Source organism: Cryptomeria japonica, chromosome 9 (genome assembly GCF_030272615.1).
Source record: "Cryptomeria japonica chromosome 9, Sugi_1.0, whole genome shotgun sequence".
Taxonomy (NCBI): domain Eukaryota; kingdom Viridiplantae; phylum Streptophyta; class Pinopsida; order Cupressales; family Cupressaceae; genus Cryptomeria; species Cryptomeria japonica.
In genome coordinates this window covers 474,553,049-474,574,448 of record NC_081413.1, presented here as the reverse complement: position 1 = coordinate 474,574,448, position 21,400 = coordinate 474,553,049, and the positions used below count along the sequence as shown (strand labels likewise).

The following is a 21,400-nucleotide window of genomic DNA, read 5'->3' as shown; positions in this document are numbered from 1 at the left end:
CTAAGTAACTAATGTCTAACTAGGAAGGGACATCACAACAAAACAAACATTGAAGGATATTGGCGTATCATTCTGTTTTGCATTCCAGAACAAAGCATATTTTTATTCAGTATCATTTCTTGAGAGAGAAAGTAATGGACAATAAAGTGAAACTTGAATATGTTCCTACCAAAGAGCAAGTTGTAGATATTTTAACAAAGGCGTTGTGCAAGGATACTTTTGAGAATCTTCGATAGTTGTTAGGGGTTATTCCCCTTCCTTGTTTGAACTAAGTGAATTTGACAGTGCATTAGTCCAGGATAATTCATGCACATTTTTGTCTGGGCTAATGTTTGGGGCTTCCTCTCTAGAGGAGCAGAGTAGTTTCTGAGCTGTGTTGCTCTCTACCTTTGTCCTTGATGTCAACAGGGGAGAAGTTTGAGAAGTTTGTGCTTGAGAAGGTTGAAAGTATAGTTTTTCCTTCTAAGGAGGAGAAGTGTTTGAGAAGTATTTTGAACATGTTGTTAGAGAAATTATTTGTCGTTGATGAATGTTGCCATCAATGACAAAGGGGGAGATTGTAAAAATCACTTGTCTATGTTGTCATTGATGCCAATTGGGTGGTCCGGATTGATGTGGAAGATAGGTATGTATGTTGTGTTGCAGACTATGGAAGATAGGTACTTATGATGCAGATGATACAGATTGTTGTATTGGCAATATTAAAGTTTTGGTGCTCCAGAAGTCTGTGCAATAATCAAAATATTCGAGATTTGCAGAGGTCCGGATTGCTCTGCATTTCATATTTTCTTGTTGAGCGTTTGGGATTATAATGTTCTTACATGTGTCTATGCTATTTTGTCTTGACACGTGTTGTGCTCCAGAAATGTGTTTCTGATCATGATGTTTCTCGGTTGGAATTGTCCCTGGATGTTCTCTCTTGGTCTAGTGATTATGGTGTTTGGTAACGTGTTGTTGCATTTACATGTGGTCCACTTCTCATTCCTTTCCACCGCAGGAATGCTTAGTGGAGACCTAATCTTTGAATTATGGATTATTGTCTCCTTGGCCGACTTGAATGATATATTTTGGAGAGATCAATATATATAAAGATCACTTGTAATGAAAAATAATGAAGAAGGTTTTCGGAGAAGTAAGTTGATTGTAAAAGGAAGATCTATCTCAGGCAATATGAAGCGGTTGATCAGTGTGGTTTGCTAATGTTGTTTAGTACCGGTGGCAGTGAGCCTAAGGTTTCTTTCGGCCTTGGAACAGAGTGGCAGTTGTGCCTCTTGTGGTGGATTTTTTCTTTCTTCCTCATGAAGTTCTTTGAATTAGAGATTGTTTTTGTATAGTGTATCATAGGTTGAATCCATATTTAACGAGATTGGAAAACTTCTATTGTGTTTTGACGCTGACATCATTTGATTATTATATTTTACACATTAATTTTATCCAAGTTATTATAAATTCTCAGGTGAAGCTGCAACTAGTGAAAAATCTATATATCCTTCTTCAATGCCATTATAATTCTCGAACCCAAGTAAGTTTATTACTTACGAGCCAAATGAATTGACGGAATTTGAAAGTACGCAAAAAGTGAACTATCAAAAGAAAAAAGAAAAGAAAGAAATGCAAAGAAATGAAATATCTAAATTGGCTAGTGGGAATATGCGAGTAACTCCACCGGGGCTATAGACGCCTGGTCGGCAGTGGAGCAATATTCGTGAGGTTATAATCGGCCGCTTGCGAAGTATGGACATCTTACGTAGCTAGTCTCACTGGATCCTTTGACTTTACAATATTCTCATGAAGGTAATGAACCCAATTGCACACACCTGGATAATCAATGACTAAGTAACTTGATACAATTCTTGGATTCCATCTTTTCAAATGAGTTTTCTGACCTTTTTGCTATGTTATGCAAGGATTAATTGAAGATTCCAAGTGTCGGATTGAGCTTTGTTCTTGAAATGTTCTGGAACATTTCCTTAGTGGAGTCGCCAGATGTTGTGACCTTTTCACACATCGCCCCATTGCTAACAGGGACCCCCTCTTTGTCGGTTTTCTGCGTTGTTAGGTTAGGGTTTTGGCTGCTTAGTGGGCAATTTTGCGTTTCCCGTGCCCGAGTCTCGGAGTTTTGATCATACCTAGTGTCGTCTAGGGTTTTTGAAGTTATAGGATCAAGTTGTAAAACATTGATATATTAATGATCCTAAGTTTTTGCTAAGTGTAGACCTATTGAACGTTAACGTGTTTTTAAACACGCGCATCAGTGATTTTAAAGTGCCAAGATATTCACAGACCTTTTAGAGTTGTTTTCTCGCTCCTAAGGTATTATTTAAATTGGTTTCACACTTTATTCCAATATTTTCCTAGCGTTTCGCTCATTTTTTTGGAAAATTAGCTTAGTCCAGTCAAATTTAATGTTTCTAAGTGATTTTGAGTGATTTAAATGATAAAATCCTAAGGGAAATTCATATTCCAAGGGTTAAAGGGTCAAAATCCATGCTAAAGGTGCTTTTCCCCTCACATTCTAGACTACCCAACCCATTCCCCCACTCAAAATCCATACTACACATGGGTTTCCCCTTAAATCCATACTAGCTACTATTTTCCCCCACTGTTTATCCATACGCAAGTCGAATTTCCCCTGGAAGTGCTAAAATTTGGCTACGTGTTAGGATTTATCCAGACTGCCATCGATTTTCCACCAGGACTGCGGACTGGAGTGCGGACTGGAGTGTGAGGATGATTCCATGCCTGGGTCGATTTTCCACCAGGATTTTTGTGACAACTAAGTGCGGATTTTTGTTCGGATTTTCATCCAGACAGAGGTTGATGTTCCCCTGAGAGCATTTGTAAGGATTTTTGTCCGGATTTTTATCCAGACAGGGATCGATTTTCCACTAGGAATATTTGTAAAGAGTTTTGAGTCCGGATTTTCATCCAGACTGAGGTCAAAATTCCACCAAGGAGGTTTTTTCCAAGTCAAGTGAGTTTTGAGTGTGGATTTTTGTCCAGACTAATATCGAATTTCCCCTGGGGGTGATTTTTTGCAAATAGAGTGGATTTTTGTCCAAACTCATATCGAATTTCCCCTAGGAGGTTTTTTGTGTGCATTTTGATGAAGTTATGCATGGATTTTTGTCCAAGCATGGGTCGAATTTCCCTTTTGGGGTAAATTTTGACATTTTAATGATTTTTGAAGGGATTTTTCAATCCCAACCTATATCGATTTTCCCCTGGAGGCTTATTTTGGATTTAATTTGCAATATTTTAATAGATAAGCCCCATTTAATTGCTTTTAAATAATTATTAATGATTATTTAAAATTTAAAAGCAAAATTTAATAACTTGCAAATAATCATTTAATATTTGAACCTTCTAGAAGCAAGTTAGGTTTTCACCAAGCAAGTATTTATACAAGTGTTTTATCCCACTTTGCTTGTGTGGTGAAAGTGAGAGGTGAAAGTGAGTATATGAGAGGAGACTTAGCATTATTTTATTATTATTTCTACCAGGTGTCTCCATGAAAGCGATTTTTCTCCAAGTTGGGCAAATTTTTTTTAGCAAGGTGTTTTTGTGAAGTGTGGGATTGAGGATTTATTTTCCTCCAATTTTTCCAGCTTGCTAATCTATTCCTCTTGGCTGCCATTAAAGACCAGTTTCAGAATTTTGATTTTTGCTAAGTTTGGCGATTTTTTCAAACTTTAGCATTTTTTGGTAAAAATTGGCAATTTCATGTTTGGAGACTTAGGCGATTTTTCCTCCATTTTGCTTGTTGTCCAGACCTTCATTGCTGCAGATCAAGGCTGCCATTAACAACATTTTTCAGAATTCTGAAAATTTCGATTTTTTGCTAAGGAAGGCGATTTTTTGTGTTTGGGGTATCCAATCCCAACTTGGGCGATTTTTCCAGATTGCTGCCATCCTTGCTACTGCAGATCTAAGCTGCCATTGACATCATTTTCAGATTTCCATTTTGGCACCATACTTGGGAAAATTTCAATTTTGCTTGGGAAGTGATTTGGTGCCATATTTTGGTGATTTTCATGCATTCTTGGTGGCTGCCATCATTTCCAGCCTGCTGATTCGCTTCAGATCTGAGGTTTGCTTCAGATTTTGACCTCCATTAATGGCTGCCATTAATTTTCAGACTTAAGTTTTTATTGCCCAGCCAATTCCAACTTAAACATTTAGCATTCGGAGGTACTTTATGGAGTTTTCTATGCATTTTTTAGACCATTTTATCACTGTTGCAGGTCTGAAACTCCATTGTTAGGCAGTTGTCCTCAGAAATTTTCATTTCCAGCCACCTTACCATTTTTGGCGAATTTGCTTGGGGCTGTTTCCTTGGCCATTTTTCATCATTTTCAGGGATTTAAACCACTTTGCAAGGTGTTGGTAAGTCTGAAGTATCCGATTTTCAGACTTGTCCTCAGAAATAAATATTTTACCAGCCATACTTACATTCCAGAAAATGATTGTTTTGATCATTAGAACAGATTTCTATCAAGATTATGCACATTTTGAAGATTACAGTATGTTTTAAAAGTCTGATTTTTAGGTTGTCTTCAGAATTGTTGACCTCCATTGTTGACTGCGGAAGGTGTCTTCAGACATTCGTTGTGTGAAAGCACAAACCTTTCACACCTTTCCTTAGTCCTCATCAATCCGGTACTCCTTTGCATTTTAGCTTGTATATTTTCTAAACATAAAGAGGTATAAATGAATTTTATGAAAGGCTTCCATGCCTTAGTGTTGTCACACTTTGAACTTAATTGCTAAAATTTACCAAGTGTATGGATTATTTTCCTGACTCCATGCTCTGAATTAGCTAAATCTTTAGAAAGTCAAGAATTTTATTAAGAACATTATTTATTTTCTTGTCTAACTTCGAGCTTCGTACAGGTGCGATGTCAAAGTCGGGATACAAGAAAAGAAAAGAACCATTGAAGACGCTGGAGACTAGATTTTATCAAGAGTTTAAGATTTCATCCAGATGGAAGGAGATCGTTGACACAAACATACATTTCCTGGACTTCGACCAAATGCAGCGTCGGATGTTCGGAGTCAGAGATCAGGTTCCTTCCCCAGCATATGCGAATATTATGAAGAGTGGCATTTTCCATGCCGCTGGATTTCCACAGTCCATACAGTGCAGTGAGCTTATCCTAGAATGTGCACGATGTTACGATCCACTTACAAGAATGATCAAGAGTCCTAAGGGCGTTGTCATCGCCTACCTTGCTGAGGATGCCATTGCAGAGGTGTTTGGAATTCCACGCGGAATAGACATGAAGGATGTAACCAAGGAAGATTATGCAAAAAGATACACGAAGAAGATGGGTGTATGCAAGAATTTAATTAACAAAGAGTGGATGATTGAACCTAGGTCTCATCATTCCAAGGCTCCCAAGACACTCATGTGCATAGATTTTGAGGAGTATAGTGATTTGATATTCCTACTCAATAGAGTGATGGGGATGCCGCAGGGAGCAATATTTGATGGATGGATGTTCTACCTCATCCAGGATTGTCTTAGAGGAACACTAGTGAATTGGTCCAAGATTATAAGTGACAATCTGGATTTTCAACTGAGGAATGTAAAGCGGTCCAAGTCATTCGCCATGACTTCTTACCTGGTATACATGCTTGCACAGTTCGTTTCATACAGAGGATTAATATGCAAAGGTGAAGTCGGGAATGGGCAAGGACAGTTCAAGAGTTACGAATGCTACCCCCAACTGAGCATGTATAGAATTGAAGACTATAAAAGAGTGAATGATGCATTCACTATGTACATCACACGGATGCTGCAAGGCGGAATCCACAGAAGATTGTCCAAAGAAGCAACAGAGTTAATAGAAAAGTATGGATCGTGGTATATACAGTTTCCCACTTTCACATACCTCGGGATTCATGGGTTTCAATCTGAACCCTACAGACTTCCTAGGTATCCTACCGAAAGAATGATATTGTTGGAAGTGATGAGATAGCTTCTAGAGTTCGATGTTATCCAGAGAGAGAAGCACAGGACAGGAATGACATTCCCTATTTCAGTTGGGAAGACGTCAAAGGTTTGCCAATCCGCCATAGCCGCCAACACTGCGAGTGAGGAGCTTGCATTCTATCGATTTGCTACATACGAGAAGAGAGAAAGATTCGATCCAGACAAGAAGGTCAAAAGGATCAAAGGAGAGAAGTTCACTCATAAGATTGACATAGAGGATTATTGGGCTAACCTGATGGACGAGCAAGCAGTGAAGAGAAGAATGTGGTCCAGAATGTTAGTGGATTTCATGAGGAAGTGTGAACTTTTCCTCATTCCTGATCAAGTATTAGATGATAGAGATCATACACATCCACAATATGAGAGTGAAATGAAGAAGGCAATCCTATTGCCTAATTGGTCAGAGTCAGAAGAGATTGACCTGAATACATTGATGAGAGAGATCTTGAATTTCTCCCGCCTATGGGTAGATATACAAATGAATAAGTTAGTTGACATGGGTGTTCCCTTCACTTATAAAAAGATGAAGTTGGAAGAGTCTACTTCCGAGGATGATCAGAGGACTGTCAGTGATGTCAGGATTCATGCAGACGAGGAGAGTCAAACTCCCAAGAGAAGGAAGAACACGCCAGGAGAAGTCAAGGCCAGAGGGAAGAAGATTGAGGATGTGAAGAAGAAACAGAAGACTATGATTCCACTTATCATTCCTTCACCCCCTCCCAGTGTCTCATCAATCGAAGTGATTGAAATAACAGAACAGAATAAGGAGACTCAGCAGTGTTCCAACACAGCGATACTACCAGAGAATATTCAGGAGTTCCATGCCACAGCGACATCTGCACCTCCTCATGAGAATAATGATCAGACGGATTCCCCTAGTATCCTTTTGGAAGTTAGCTTGGGAAATGAAGTATATGATTGGACCAGGCGTAATCCTGATGATAATGAGGATATTATCTCGGCATTGAAAGGGCTTGATCGAGAAATATGTCTTGATGATGGTATGGAGATGGCCGCTATTCCTGAATGGCTGAGGAGAAGTATGGAGAAAAGTAAACAAATGATAGAGGTACAGCCTATTGATGATATTGATGACTACCTAGCTAGGAGTGCTAAGGGGAAGGAGCCCAAGAGAGCGGAGATTTTGTCGCACATAGCTAGAGATGAGACAGGAATGCGGATTGCACAGATTGTTGTTCCTATTACAGGAGTGACAGCGGACATTTCTACTCCTATGGATTTCCAGATCACTTCAATCGCCCTTGGTCGTTCATCCAGAGAACAGGAATTTTAGGAGATTGGTGAAAACCTCCAGGCAATCAATGCAAGGTTAGACAGAGCGGTTGCGGAGAATGAAAGGTACAGAGAAGAAAATATTAGACTCAAAGAGTATATTGCAAGGACAAGGCGTGGAGATCCCACCCTTATTTCCCCTATTGCAGTTGACCATGGAATACATTCACACTGCGAGGTAGCGAGAGATACACACTCAAAGGTGGAAAAGTGGATTGAAAGCACAAGAAAGCAGGCAGATGATTTTCTTACTCAGTTTGTTCATGCATATGACAGGACAACAGGGCTTATATTCAAAATCTAGTATTTTGAGGGAGTTTGGGAAGAATTCCGGCCTATTCAAGACAAGACTATTCCACGCCTCCAGGCATTGAAGAAGATTCCTAATTCCACCTTGGTCAGCGAGAACATTGTGCACAGTGGAGACAGATACGATTTCCATGGCTGGTATTGTGCATTAGCTATGAAGAAATCAACTTATGAGAATGCCCAATTGAGTTGTATGGAGATGGAAGGATTAATTCAGGACATTCAGATGAAGATCCTTGCCTCGATTGAGGAATTATTGGGTATTGATGTTAGTGATGCTAGTGGTTTACACTTAGCCGAATTAAGAGACAAGATGAAATTTATGTATTTTTGCCAGTTGGACTCTTTGAAGAAGAGTCAGATAGATGACTTGGTCTCTTTGTTGATTCACGTTCATAGTTTGCATAAGCTCATGCCAGAATGGGAGAACACTTTGAATGCTTGCTTGGATTCACTGGACGTGATTGATTTACAGCAGGATACCTTACCTAGCATTTCCATGGAGGAGTTAGATTCAATATTGGCTAGATTATTGGAGTATGCTAGGAGAGAGAGAGATGCAAGGAGGAATCTTCTAGAAGATTCCCTATATGATGACTAGGTATCTTTTCATTGGGCCATATGTTGGTGGCGCCATTTTTTATGTAACCCTAATTAGGGCAATTCTAGGGTTTTGATGGCATGATCTCGGCTGTTGATCTTAGATCAATCTGGGCCATCCATTTTTGTAAGAGACTCTATATATGCCTCCTTGTCTCTCATTTGTAAGACAGAGTTTTTGTAGAATTGTTGGTATATGCTGCAACTATTTGAATCCTAATCATTGTTCAATTGTTGGTGATTTTGCTCTTCAAATGTTGTTTTTGCATTCATGGTTCTCAATTCCTCCAAGTTAGATTAGAATTTAGATTAGAATTTATTTTCATGTATGTTAGATTGAGTGGAAGATTTGTTGAATTCATTTGTGTGGAATCCTTAATCCATACCACTAGCCTCTTGTCGCTGGTAAGTGCGCCTTGTGTGGTCAACTGGAATTTGAGTAAGCATAACTTCAACTATTACGCATCCGTTGACAAGTATCAACTTGGATGGTGTCTACGTTTGATGGTGATAGCCTGAAAATCTTTAAGTATACCTTAGACGATTGCACTAAACTTGGGTCAATACTTGATTGTGAGACTTTGCCTGGTTTGATTCCACTAAATCCATTCATCATTTCCTACATTCATAGTCTTAGAATAGATTTCCTGAACCCTATTCTTTTTTCCCCCTTTTTTAGTAAGAAGTAAATCCAGAGCCATATTGATAAATCTTAAGTTGTCAGCACACCTATATTCCGCATCATTCATGATAATCCAAACATTTGCGTAAGTCCCCAAGTGAAACACGGCAATTCACATCAACCACTGAACTTACCCACTCGTCAAGACCTAACATGTAGAAACCGTAGAATCATTTTAGTTGATCTCATTCTTAGCATCTGAGGTGATTTTGTTCAAGAGAGGGTAAATTATCTTGGTAATTTATTCTGTATTGTTATGTGCATAAAAAACACATCAACAGGTAGCAAGATCTGACGCAAGAGAATAGGGAATTGATCATTAAAGGAAGGCGATTTTCTTTGTGTTCGACTTAAGCCTCAACAAACTCATCTTCTGTTGCAGCTGAAGGTTCATATTCATCAACGGTGCGGCAAAATTACATGATACATAAGCAAAAATACCATAGATGGGGGAAAACTCATTTGCGTGAAGTATAGGCAAGGATGCGAATAGTAATGGTAGCGATCAGATTCTCATTCTGATACAAAGCAGTGAGTCGTAAAAATTAAGATATCATTCATAATTGAGATTCCTTTGCAGATCACGGAGTCTATAGTGTCCTCTGGAATCGAAAAACAGAAAGAAGGGCATTGAACAGTAATACAAGAGACTGCAGCGACTAAGCAAAACAATTGCTTGCCGAATACATCAGAATGTCAAGAATGTGGTGCTGACTAAATTAATATCAGTGATATTATTACCACAGCAGCAAAGAAATAATATTGGATATTTTCACAGATGGTGGCTTGCATGGAAATCAGTGTATTGGAATCGGGAATACTTGGCAAGCACACAATCTTCTATCAATCTGAATAATGTATCGAATTTACCGTTGAGAGCAGCATGGAACCTAAATACTGTCTATAGAGAACAACCATAGCATTGCCAAAGCAAGATTACTCTGGTCCGTTAAATGTCAAGGTTCGAGTAATGCCTAGCAAATATTACGTAGCATGGTAAAGTATATACACAGAAAATGGAGTGATTATGAAATGATTAAAGGTGTGACTATCGACTATGCGGTGTTAAGCATATAAGGTGCAATTAGAATCCCTTACGAAAATCGTGATTCTTTTCATTACCGTAAATAAAGAAGTTGATTAAAATGGTTAACAAAAGACATAGTCATTACAATCGTTTGGTTGTAGGGATGCAAACCTTTCATGAAAAGCCATGTAAAAGCTATATAAGGAAAATAGAATCAATTTGAGGGTTTGTAGTGTGTGTGGACGTGTGTATGGAGTGAGGAGCAATTAAAAATAGTATGTACGCATGAAAGAACAATTCTAAGATCATAACTCAGAAAATAAAGAGTTCTCAGTAGTGTGTAGAGTATGAAATAAAAATAATCTCTGAGAAAACAGTAAGTATATGGAATAAAAAGAATATCAAGGTGTGCATAGAGTGTATGTCATATAAATGGCATATATATGAAAAAAAATATACAGGTGTTGATGAAAGGAATATGCTGATATCATGCAGAAATAAAGGAAAATATTTGTGTGAAAGATAAGGCAGAATTTGTGCAGAAAGAGTATGTGTGTTAAGATTTGAAAAGAAGATTTAGAGCTATTGTGAAGACATTTTAAAGATAGGTGATGAGTGATGGCGAGAGCCGAACGCCACGCAGCCATCAGATCATCGTTAGATGCTTCAGTGTGATCAATTCAAATGGATGGAAATTTCAATGCTGAGCGAGTTTAGGAAAGAACGTTGGTAGAGGAAGACTAACCAATTAAGAGATAAGTTCTCATGGTTGAATAATGTTCATGATTTTTTCATATAGTTATTAATTCATGCTACAGCAAACTATATATGATTCTAGCATTGATATTTCTCTTCGAGATAGTCATGGACCATTATTAATCTCTCTAAATGCCTTCAGGACGGAGATTGCATTCAAGGGTGGATGAGCTTGATACATCCTGTGAGGAAGCATCACAGGCTACTGCCATGAAATTGAGTTGGTGGTTGGAGACGTCTCTTCAAAGAGGAAGAATCAACAATTAGAGGGAGCCTAACATTTCAGCTTCAGAAGCAACCTTGGACAAGAGGTCAAAAGGTTGATATCAGGTTCAGAGGGAGTCACATCAATTTTTTTGATAAGCTTGGTATGGTGGAGAATGAAGCCCTAGCTGAGATTGAGTCTCAGCATCATTGATCTATTTATATAGTAATGCATTCTTCTCTTTGAGAGAGAAGTTTGAAGTGTAAACTCTTGTTAATGCATTTCTCTTTGAGAGAGACTTGAGGTGTAAGCCCTTATGTCCACCCTCTAATATGGTTCATGGTGGATGTCATGTGTGTGACGCCATGACAACACCACGTGAGAGAGTCCATGGTGGTTTTTTATTTGTACTTGTGTGTTTACCCTCTGGATAAGCCATGGTGAATATCATTGTGAGGTGACGATCTCACAATGATGAACACTTGTGCATCTTACCATCATTGTGAGGTGACGATCTCACAATAATGGTTGATATCTTGTGAGGTGATATCTATGGATAAGCCATAACGGTGGATATTATGTGAGGAGATATCTATATATAAGCCATAATGGTGGATATCACGTGAGGTGATATCTATGGATAAGCCATAATGGTTAATATCACGACGAGGTGATATCTCTTCTTTCACCATCTATGGGAGTAGCCATGCTGGTCAAACATCACAATGAGGTGATATGACTTGTAAATATCAAGAAGGATTCCTCCCTAGCTAAGAGGGAGTGTTGAAGATGTTATAACTAAAGTCGGATCCTTCAAAGGGCCAACTCTAAATATGCAAGTAGTCATTTGACTTTGCATATTTAATATATGCCTCTCTTGTCCATGTTGGATCTATCCTATGAGAGTAGCCATTGTGGTTGACATCTTGATAAGGTGATATGTCTTGTGCAGCTGGAAGTATCCTCCCTAGCTGAGAGGGAGTGTTGAAGATTGGTAGCGTCAATCATCACTTCCAGCCTTAGGAAGACAAATATGTAAGTGGTTTAATCGGCCTAATCGGCTTAGAGGGAATGTTGATGCCATGGTCGGATTCTATTGTAATAATATTATTATGTGATAATATAGTTATATTATCACATAATAATAGTATTATATGTTAATATAATAATTATTATATTATATATATATATATATTATAATTGGTGCCACTTGGAAGAGTGGCATCCCTTGGTGAAGGAGCACCACAAACGGTATAAAGGAAGATTAATCTTCTCTCTTGAATGAGATAGAGATATAACACACAATCTGCTATATTAAGAATAAGCAGTGCTCGGGTGAGACAATCGTGTATTGTCTATGGCTGGGAGGGCAAATCAGTGTCCGTGGTTAATCAAGCACCCTAAATTCAACAATGCCCAACATCATGGATGATGCAAATGCTTACAGATTGCTGCTTATTTATATATATCTGTAATCACCGTCTTCTATCAATTGCTATACTTCAAAATATATTTTCTGTATGCATACACCTTTCATGCTTAAACTCATTCCACAAAGCCTGAAGCCAAAACAATAGTCTTGCATGGTTTAGTTCCTCGAAGAATGTATCCAAATTCATTAACATCAAACGCACATAGCACTTAGAATTATCTATCATTGAATGAAATTAGTACTGATATATATGAATGTGATTAGGCTTTTCATTTTTTGTGTTATAATAAGACAACATACTTTGGAAAGTGATTGAGTTGTGAGTTTAAATCTACATTAGATCTCCTATATGTGCTAATATCAGGACAGTCAAGGCATAATATGGTGTTAAGAATAGGATATTTATGGCATTTTTCTAGACCAAGACAATTTATAAGGATCTAAATCTCTAATTAAACTTACTATATAAGATTTGGGTATGCGTTTTTGGGCCAACTATGTCTAGTAATTTGCATTTCCTTGATCAAAGATAATTGATGTTAGAACTCTGTTCTTTTGTCCCAAATAATTTAGGATAATAATTTCATTTTTTCAGAAAGAGATCAATAAGGTTGAAGTATTGATATTCATAAGTCTAGTCAAATGTTTATTTCTTCCCAAAATCTTTAAGAGTCTAATGCTAGCAACTTCTTTAACCACTTTAGAACATCTTCATAGTTTTTTTTCTCTCCTACATTTATTGTCCATAAATCATGCACATGAAATTTGCTTTGATACGTTTGGAATAGAAGCAACCCAAGATGATATGACACGAGATGAGGTACCTGGCTATAGATGGTGGATGAGCTATGGAGCACAAAATCCTAAACTACAACACTTTGCCATTCGAATATTGAGTGAGGGAGTGAGTTGATCAGCTTGCGAGAGGAACTGGAGTTGATTTGACCACATCCATTCCAAAAAGAGGAACAAGTTGCTGTCCGGAAAGTTGGGAGATCTTGTCTACATTCGGAGCAATTTAAAATTGTTCATGAATAGATCAGCAAATGACTCCACATCTTCTTCACAACAATGAATTTCAGAAGACATGGTAACTGGTGTTGTAGATGAGCCTGACTTTGTGGATGATGAATTGGGCAGTGATACTGATGATGATGATGCTACAGCAGCAGCTCACCCATGTGCTCTTGATGACCTGGAGATTTTTTGAAGCTCTCTACTCTTGAATTTTGATTATACCTTTTTGACTAAAAACATCTTCGCAGTCTTGATGACTTGTAGCTTTTCTAAAGTCTCAACTTTTGATTGTATCTTTTTGATTAAAAAAAACTTGACAATCGTGATATCACATGTTTCCTATAGTTTATATTTTAAGAATGTTGCATCTTTCGATAATGATTTTGAATCTATTCTACAATCTTAAGTATATTGATAATTTGTTGGATATATCACTAATATTTTTTAAAAAATTATATAAGGAGAATTTGATGCGGATTTTTTTTTCCGAACTTTTTGCCCTTGCCGAACTTCATCCGAACTCGAACTCGAACTCAAACCTTGTGACTTAGCTTATGTTTATGGAAAAATCGTATGATCTCCTTGCTAATAATCATCAGATTATCTACAATCAAATTGACTATATTCTAGATTTATGTGGAATACTTGCAAATGACAAATACATATAATTAATCATGGTCTTTATTATTCCTACACCAATAATCAAATTTACCTAATTATTGTGTTATTGACTATTATAGGGATTCTATTAATTGGAAATCTACCATAAACTATGTCATCAAAATAAATGGTGCAGATGTTATTCCATGGATGCAGTAATATTTTAAAAAAGGTATCTTCTATGGTTTATTAATCAAAAGGCTAAAATACAAAATTAGCTTTAAAAGAATCGATGTAGCTTTGAAGATTTATGAATGAATTTCAACTGGATACTAGTAAAAGTACCATCTTACCCTTTGATAACTAGAAATATTTTAATCTTTGCAAAAAAACTCTCATTTCCTAAAAAAAGGAAAGAGATAAAAACACATTGAAAATCAGGGCACTTCACTCAAGGGAACTCATACCATCATAAATTTTCAGTCTAGTTCTATTCATATAATTATCAAGTGGTATACTATGATCAAGAAGAAATAGATTGGAATCTCAGACATCACATATCAAACCTTTGTGTAATGATTGGCCTTAAGGTGATGACATTTTGGGAGAGTGTGTATGTCAACAACACCACCTAGTGGCTAAATCCTAGATATAACACCTAGAATAATATAATACCTTTAGGCATTATATGTTCCAAATTCATCAATTCTTGGCCTTAAGTGATGCCATTAAGGGGGAGTGTGCATGTCAATGACACCACCGAGTGGATAAATCCTAGATGTAAGACCTAACATGTATAACATAAGACCTCTAAGCATTATTTTTATAAGTCCTTTGGACATATTGTAAGTTCTTCTCTCTATAATCTTCCACTTGTAAAAGAATTATATTATATAAGACCTATGGGCACTAGGTAATGAACCTGGGGAGGCTAGTTTGAGGAGTCTTGGGTTCCAATAAAAACTTTATAAAGACTCATATAAAGCATCATTTTTAAAACATTGGTATTAAATAAATTGTGACAAGAAAACTTTCATGTAGTCTGGAATACATACTCTTCATTTTGGCATATATTTGTGTCCTTGTTTATAACTATCAAAGAAGACCTACATTATTGGGGTACCTCATTTTTTCTTTTATGGAAATTGACTTGTGATGCCCCCTATTGACATTAAGGGGGAGATATGAGAACAATAATAAACCTTATATATCTTTAATGAACATATCTCATTTAAAATAACTATTATTATGAATCGTGGTTTTGGATAGGTGTGACTAATACCCTTTAAGATATTTTGCCACCCTTTCTCCTATATTTAAAGAGGTTCCCTCTCATTGAGAGGGTACGAATTTGGAGATTAATAATGAATTATGTCATCATGCACAAAAGGTGTTATTGACCATGTGGAAGTATGTCAAGGAGTTTCCCTAGGTTCAATCTATTTTTTAAAATACTATTTTTTGTAAGTGTTTTTATAACATGATGCTTTATGGGGATTTTTATCCAAAAGGGTTTTTCACATACATATCTTGTGTAATGTGTAAAATCTATGATTGTATGATTCTCATTTTATTTATTTTATATTTTGTTTACAATGATTAGTATCTTGAGATTCTAATTTCTAACAATTGGTTCCTTGGCTAATTAGCAAGACCAAGGAGCAATGTTAGCAAGGAAAGAGCTGAGTGCTGTATTTATAAGGTTAAGGATGGAAAATGGGTTGAAGCATTGTCATGCTATGCTAGGATATTAATGTCTTGAAAAAGTAGAAGGCTAAAAGCCACTTACTATTTGGGAGCTAAAATTCACTCCCAAGTTTCTAATATTAATGGTAGTTTGTTTAAAGGGATTAATTATTTTTAGTCAAGGTATATATTTAAGAGAGAGGGAGAGAGAGAGAGAGAGAGAGAGAGAGAGAGAGAGAGGCTCTTAGAGCAATGCTATGATTATCACTGAATTGCACAGTTTTGAGTAATAGGTACCTTTTGCCGTGTCCTTTTGTCAATAAAAGGACATACTATATTCCATGCTGCCCAGAATATATATGGGAGATGAACAAGGTACAACTTCCCTAAGCGCTCTGGATAATAATCCTGCCACATTTCAGGTTCATTAGTTTAGAATCAATGAATGCCTAGAATGGCATGCCATATTTTGTCTTTCTAATATTTGAGACAATAAAGCTAGAGTAATCTTTTTTTAGTACATGCCATAAATATATACAGATCAGGAAGCAAAAATTGTTTCATTAAACAAAGAGATCAATTCCTTATTGCCTCTGTTTTTATAAATGAATGCAATTGGTTTTTATGCATGCAAATTGTTATAATCAGAGACAGTACACTATTGCTCACATTATATTTCTATGATCAATGGGCTCTATCCTTTAAACTCATTTCAAGCAGTTAATAACTTTTTTAGATGTACTCCCAGACAATATTTGAGAAAACAGCAACCTTGCTATTGCCAAACATGTCATATGATAACACTCACAAATCATCTCGTGCAAAATTGTTTCAACTTACAATATATAAGAAAAGTATACTTAATTTTAATAAATCAAGGCTCATGCACGTAGAGATGTGCAGAAATAAGAAACAGCAACATAGCACATATCTACGATAAACCCACATGCAACTAAGAAGTCCCTCACAACATTAAACAAACCAGTCTTAGGTGAACTAAACATAACCTTGCATGATGCTACCCAGCACAGATACAAATTGTTGAATAGATAAGTCCCTTAAATAGCAAAGAGTTGTTACAGCCTCAACAATAAAGAAGAAAAAGAAAAGTAGAGGGTTCATTTAACACAAAGAAAGAGGGCATCTACGGCTTCTGGATTACACTTCTGCTTCATTTCATTTCATTGACAAAATGATGATCAAACTACACTTGTTAATTACACATTATACCATGCTACGATTGTGCTTTTCTTCATAAGAGTATTATCCCTTTCAAGTTTTGTGATGGCTTGCAGTTCTTCAAGCTGTTAAATTTTGGGATCAGAATTAAAATTGCAGAGGTGTGGAGCAATATCTCTGATATTACTGTTCTAATTCAGAATTAAAACTGAAATATTTGAAGATATTCATTGTTCTTACAGCAGATATATATACAACTGATTTCACACGTATAACAATGGCATAACATTCATCGACTATCACACATATATGAACAGAATATAACTCCTTACAGATAATGCGAATGTGCACAACAATATCTTCACGGACAATACACGTACATATATACAGCAGAATCTTCGACGGGTATTACACGAATATATACAACATAATCCACAGAGAACAACATAAGTACACAGCTATATTTTATATGCACCACACAGCAATATATATCATAGGTATTGCACGTACAGCATTTAATTCCCCAATCATCAACTCTAAGGCCCCCAATTGAAGGAGTAAAATACCCATCCAAGAAAGGTGAAAGGTCATGACTCCAATCGGGGTGACACATCATACAAAGGGGGTGCAACTCATACAATAGCCTGATAGAAAACAATCTTTAATCATCTATTAAGGAAAAAATAGAAATTATAATTACATGTTGAAAACTAACACAGTATTAAATAAGGAGATCGCAGAAGTTAGTCGGCAATAAATAGTATTAATAATGATTAATACAGTAGTCAGGGGAAAGATATCTCCTGCTGCTATAACATCAACACTCCCTCTTAGCTAGGGAGGTATGATGGTATCTTTCCATATATACATGTCATAGAGTCTCTCAACATGACATCCACAATGGTTACTCCCATTTGTGAAAAGGGTTCATCATGGAGTCACTCAACCTGATGTCCACCATGGCTACTCCCATGTGTGGAAGGGCATATGTTCACAAAAGCTCATCACGGAGTCACTCAACGTGATGTCATCATGGAGTCACTCAACATGACATCCACAATGGCTGCTCCCATGTGTGGAAAAACACAAGTACAAAGGATTCATCACTGAGTCTCTCAACGTGATGTCACGGAGTCACTCAACATGACGTCCACCATGGCTACTCCCAAAGGGTGGATAGAACCACATCTTTGTCTCAGAGATGGACAAGAGCTTTCACCTTAAATTTCTCTGTCTCAAAGAAAAATGCATTAAAAAGGGCTTTTACCTCAAATTTCTCCATCTCAGAGAAAAAATGCATTAACAAGGGCTTTCACCTCAAATTTCTCCATCTCAGAAAAAAATGCATTAATAACAAATAACACAAATTACTAATGCTAAGCCTCCCTCTCAACAAGAGCTTCAAGTACTAGTATCAACCTCCTGACCTTCTCATCCAAGGTTGCCTCTATTGGTTTGTCAGACTCCCTCTAAATGTTAATTCCTCCTCTTCGAAGAAACTGATTTGACTTTAGAATAAGAAACCTTCTGAATCAACTTTAGAGCTTGGCTCCTTCTAAGATGTCCCCATGGCAATTTCCGAAGTAGAAGCAAGTTGTGTAGGTCTTAATTTGCAATCTCGAGCAAAGTGACCATACTTGTCACACCTGAAACACTGAATGTGACATAAATCCTTCTTCTTCGAATCTTGGGCAGAATCTGAATCTCTGTCTCTATTCCTTTTTCTTCTTTTGCCTCTTTCTCTAGAAGTATGTGTAGCAAGAACTTGATTTTCTACATCATGATGGTTTCACCCAATTCCTCTTGCTGCCAACCTGGACTCTTCTTGAATACAATCAGCTCGAAGACGATCAAACTTGGGCAACTTTGATCTCCCACTGATGCTTTGGATGAAGGGCTCCCAAGATTGGGGAAGACCATTTAGTGCCAACATAACAAGATCTATGTCTGCAATTATATCCCCAATAGCACTCAACTGATCTCTCAAATCAGCAATCTTCATAAAAAATGAGATGACTGAATCTTCTTTATCCATTTTTACATGGTGAAGTTGTTGTCTCAAAGCAAGGGCTTTGTTGGTGTTGTTGATCTCATACATGCCTTTTAGAGTATCAAACATTTCTTTAGCTGGCTTCGACTTGGAGATGATCAGTACTAGGTGATTCATCACAAAGTCTATCAAGATCTTCCTAGCTTTTGTGCCATTCTTCTTCCATTACGTTTTATCAGTCTCATCGGAAGGCTCGGGCACTTCTTTCTCCACAAACTCGAGAATATTGTTTTCTTCTAATGCAATTAGAACTCTAAACTTCCAAGAGGTGAAGTTAGAGGCACCATCAAGTCTATCTTCGACCTTGAGTCTGTTCACCATTCTCGATGCTAAGATAGATGTCCTCGAGAAAAAAGAAGAGTATTTTGGTGTTTAACTAATTCTGATCACGATCTTTTCTTAAGCCTGCTCTGATACCATGTTAAATTTTGGGATCAGAATTAAAATTGCAGAGGTGTGGAGCAATATCTCTGATATTACTCTTCTAATTCAAAATTACAACTGAAATATATGAATATATTGATTGTTCTTACATCAGATATATATACAACTGATTTCACACGTATAACCACAGCATAATATTCATCGACTATCACACGTATATGAACAGAATATAACTCCTTACAGATAATGCGAATGTGCATAACAATATCTTCACGGAAAATACACGTATATATATACAGCAGAATCTTCAACGGGTATTACACGAATATATACAACATAATCCACAAAGAACAACGTAAGTACACAGCTATATTTTATATGCACCCCACACAGCATATATATCATAGGTATTGCACGTACAACATTTAACTCCCCAATCATCAACTCTAAGGCCCCCGATTGAAGGAGTAAAATACCCATCCAAGAAAGGTGAAAGGTCATTACCCCAATCGGGGTGACACATCATAGCAAGGGGGTGCAACTCATACAATAGCCTGATAGAAAACAATCTTTAATCATCTGTTAAGGAAAAAATAGAAATTATAATTACATGCTGAAAACTAACACATAGTATTAAATAAGGAGATCACAGAAGTTAGTCAGCAATAAATAGTATTAATAATGATTAGTACAGTAGTCAAGGGAAAGATATCTCTTGCTGCTATAACATCAACACTCCCTCTTAGCTAGGGAGGTATCTTTCCATATATACATGTCATAGAGTCTCTCAACATGACATCCACAATGGTTACTCCCATTTGTGAAAAGAGTTCATCACGGAGTCACTCAACGTGATGTCCACCATGGCTACTCCCATGTGTGGAAGGGAATATGTGCACAAGTGTTCATCACGGAGTCACTCAACGTGATGTCCTCATGGAGTCACTCAACATGACGTCCACGATGGCTGCTCCCATGTGTGGAAAAAGTAAAAACACAAGTACAAAGGATTCATCACGGAGTCTCTCAACGTGATGTTGTCATGGAGTCACTCAACATGACGTCCACCATGGCTACTCCCAAAGGGTGGATATAACCACATCTCTGTCTCAGAGATGGACAAGAGCTTTCACCTCAAATTTCTCCGTCTCAGTAAAAAATGCATTAACGAGGGCTTTCACCTCAAATTTCTCCATCTCAAAGAAAAAATGCATTAACAAGGGCTTTCACCTCAAATTTCTCCATCTCAAGAAAAAATGCATTAATAACAGACAACACAAATTACTGATGCTAAGCCTCCCTCTCAATAAGGGCTTCAAGTACTAGTATCAACCTCCTAACCTTCTCGTCCAAGGTTGCGTCTATTGGTTTGTCAAACTCCCTCTAAATGTTAATTCCACCTCTTCGAAGAAACTGAATGACTTTAGAATAAGAAACCTTCTGAATCAACTTTACAGATTGGCTCATTCTAAGATGTCCCCATGGCAATTTCCAAAGTAGAAGCAAGTTGTGTAGGTCTTAATTTGCAATCTCGAGCAAAGTGAGCATACTTGTCCCACCTGAAACACTGAATGTGACATAAATCCTTCTTCTTCTTCGGATCTTGGGCAGAATCTGATTCTCTGTCTCTATTCCTTTTTCTTCTTTTGCCTCTTTCTCTAGAAGTATGTGTAGCAAGAACTTGATTTTCTACATCATGATGGTTTCGCCCAATTCCTCTTGCTGCCAACCTGGACGACTCTTGAATACAATCAGCTCGAAGATGATCAAACTTCGGCAACTTTGATCTCCCACTGATGCTTTGGATGAAGGGCTCCCAAAATTGGGGAAGACCATTTAGTGCCAACATAACAAGATCTTTGTCTGCAATTATGTCTCCAATAGCGCTCAACTGATCTCTCAAATCAGCAATCTTCATAAAGAATGAGATGACTGAATCTTCTTTATCCATTTTTACATGGTGAAGTTGTTGTCTCAAAGCAAGGGCTCTGTTGGTGTTGTTGATCTCATACATGCCTTTTAGAGTATCAAACATTTCTTTAGCTGGCTTCGACTTGGAGATGATCAGTACTAGGTGATTCATCACAAAGTCTATCAATATCTTCCTAGCTTTTGTGTCATTCTTCTTCCATTGTGTTTTATTAGTCTCATCGGAAGGCTCGGGCACTTCTTTCTCCACAAACTC

General features: G+C 37.2%; 1 protein-coding gene across 2 annotated transcripts in view; it reads right to left on the bottom strand.

Annotated features, from left to right (window-relative positions):
• The window catches only part of LOC131075963 (uncharacterized), a 128,537-nt gene that overhangs the window by 47,710 nt on the left and 59,427 nt on the right, over nucleotides 1-21,400 (bottom strand). For both annotated transcript variants that reach the window (XM_058012960.2, XM_059211135.1), the window contains one exon: nucleotides 15,900-16,010. In XM_058012960.2, the coding sequence (XP_057868943.2) occupies nucleotides 15,900-16,010 (111 nt within the window). The remainder of the gene's footprint in view (nucleotides 1-15,899; nucleotides 16,011-21,400) is intronic.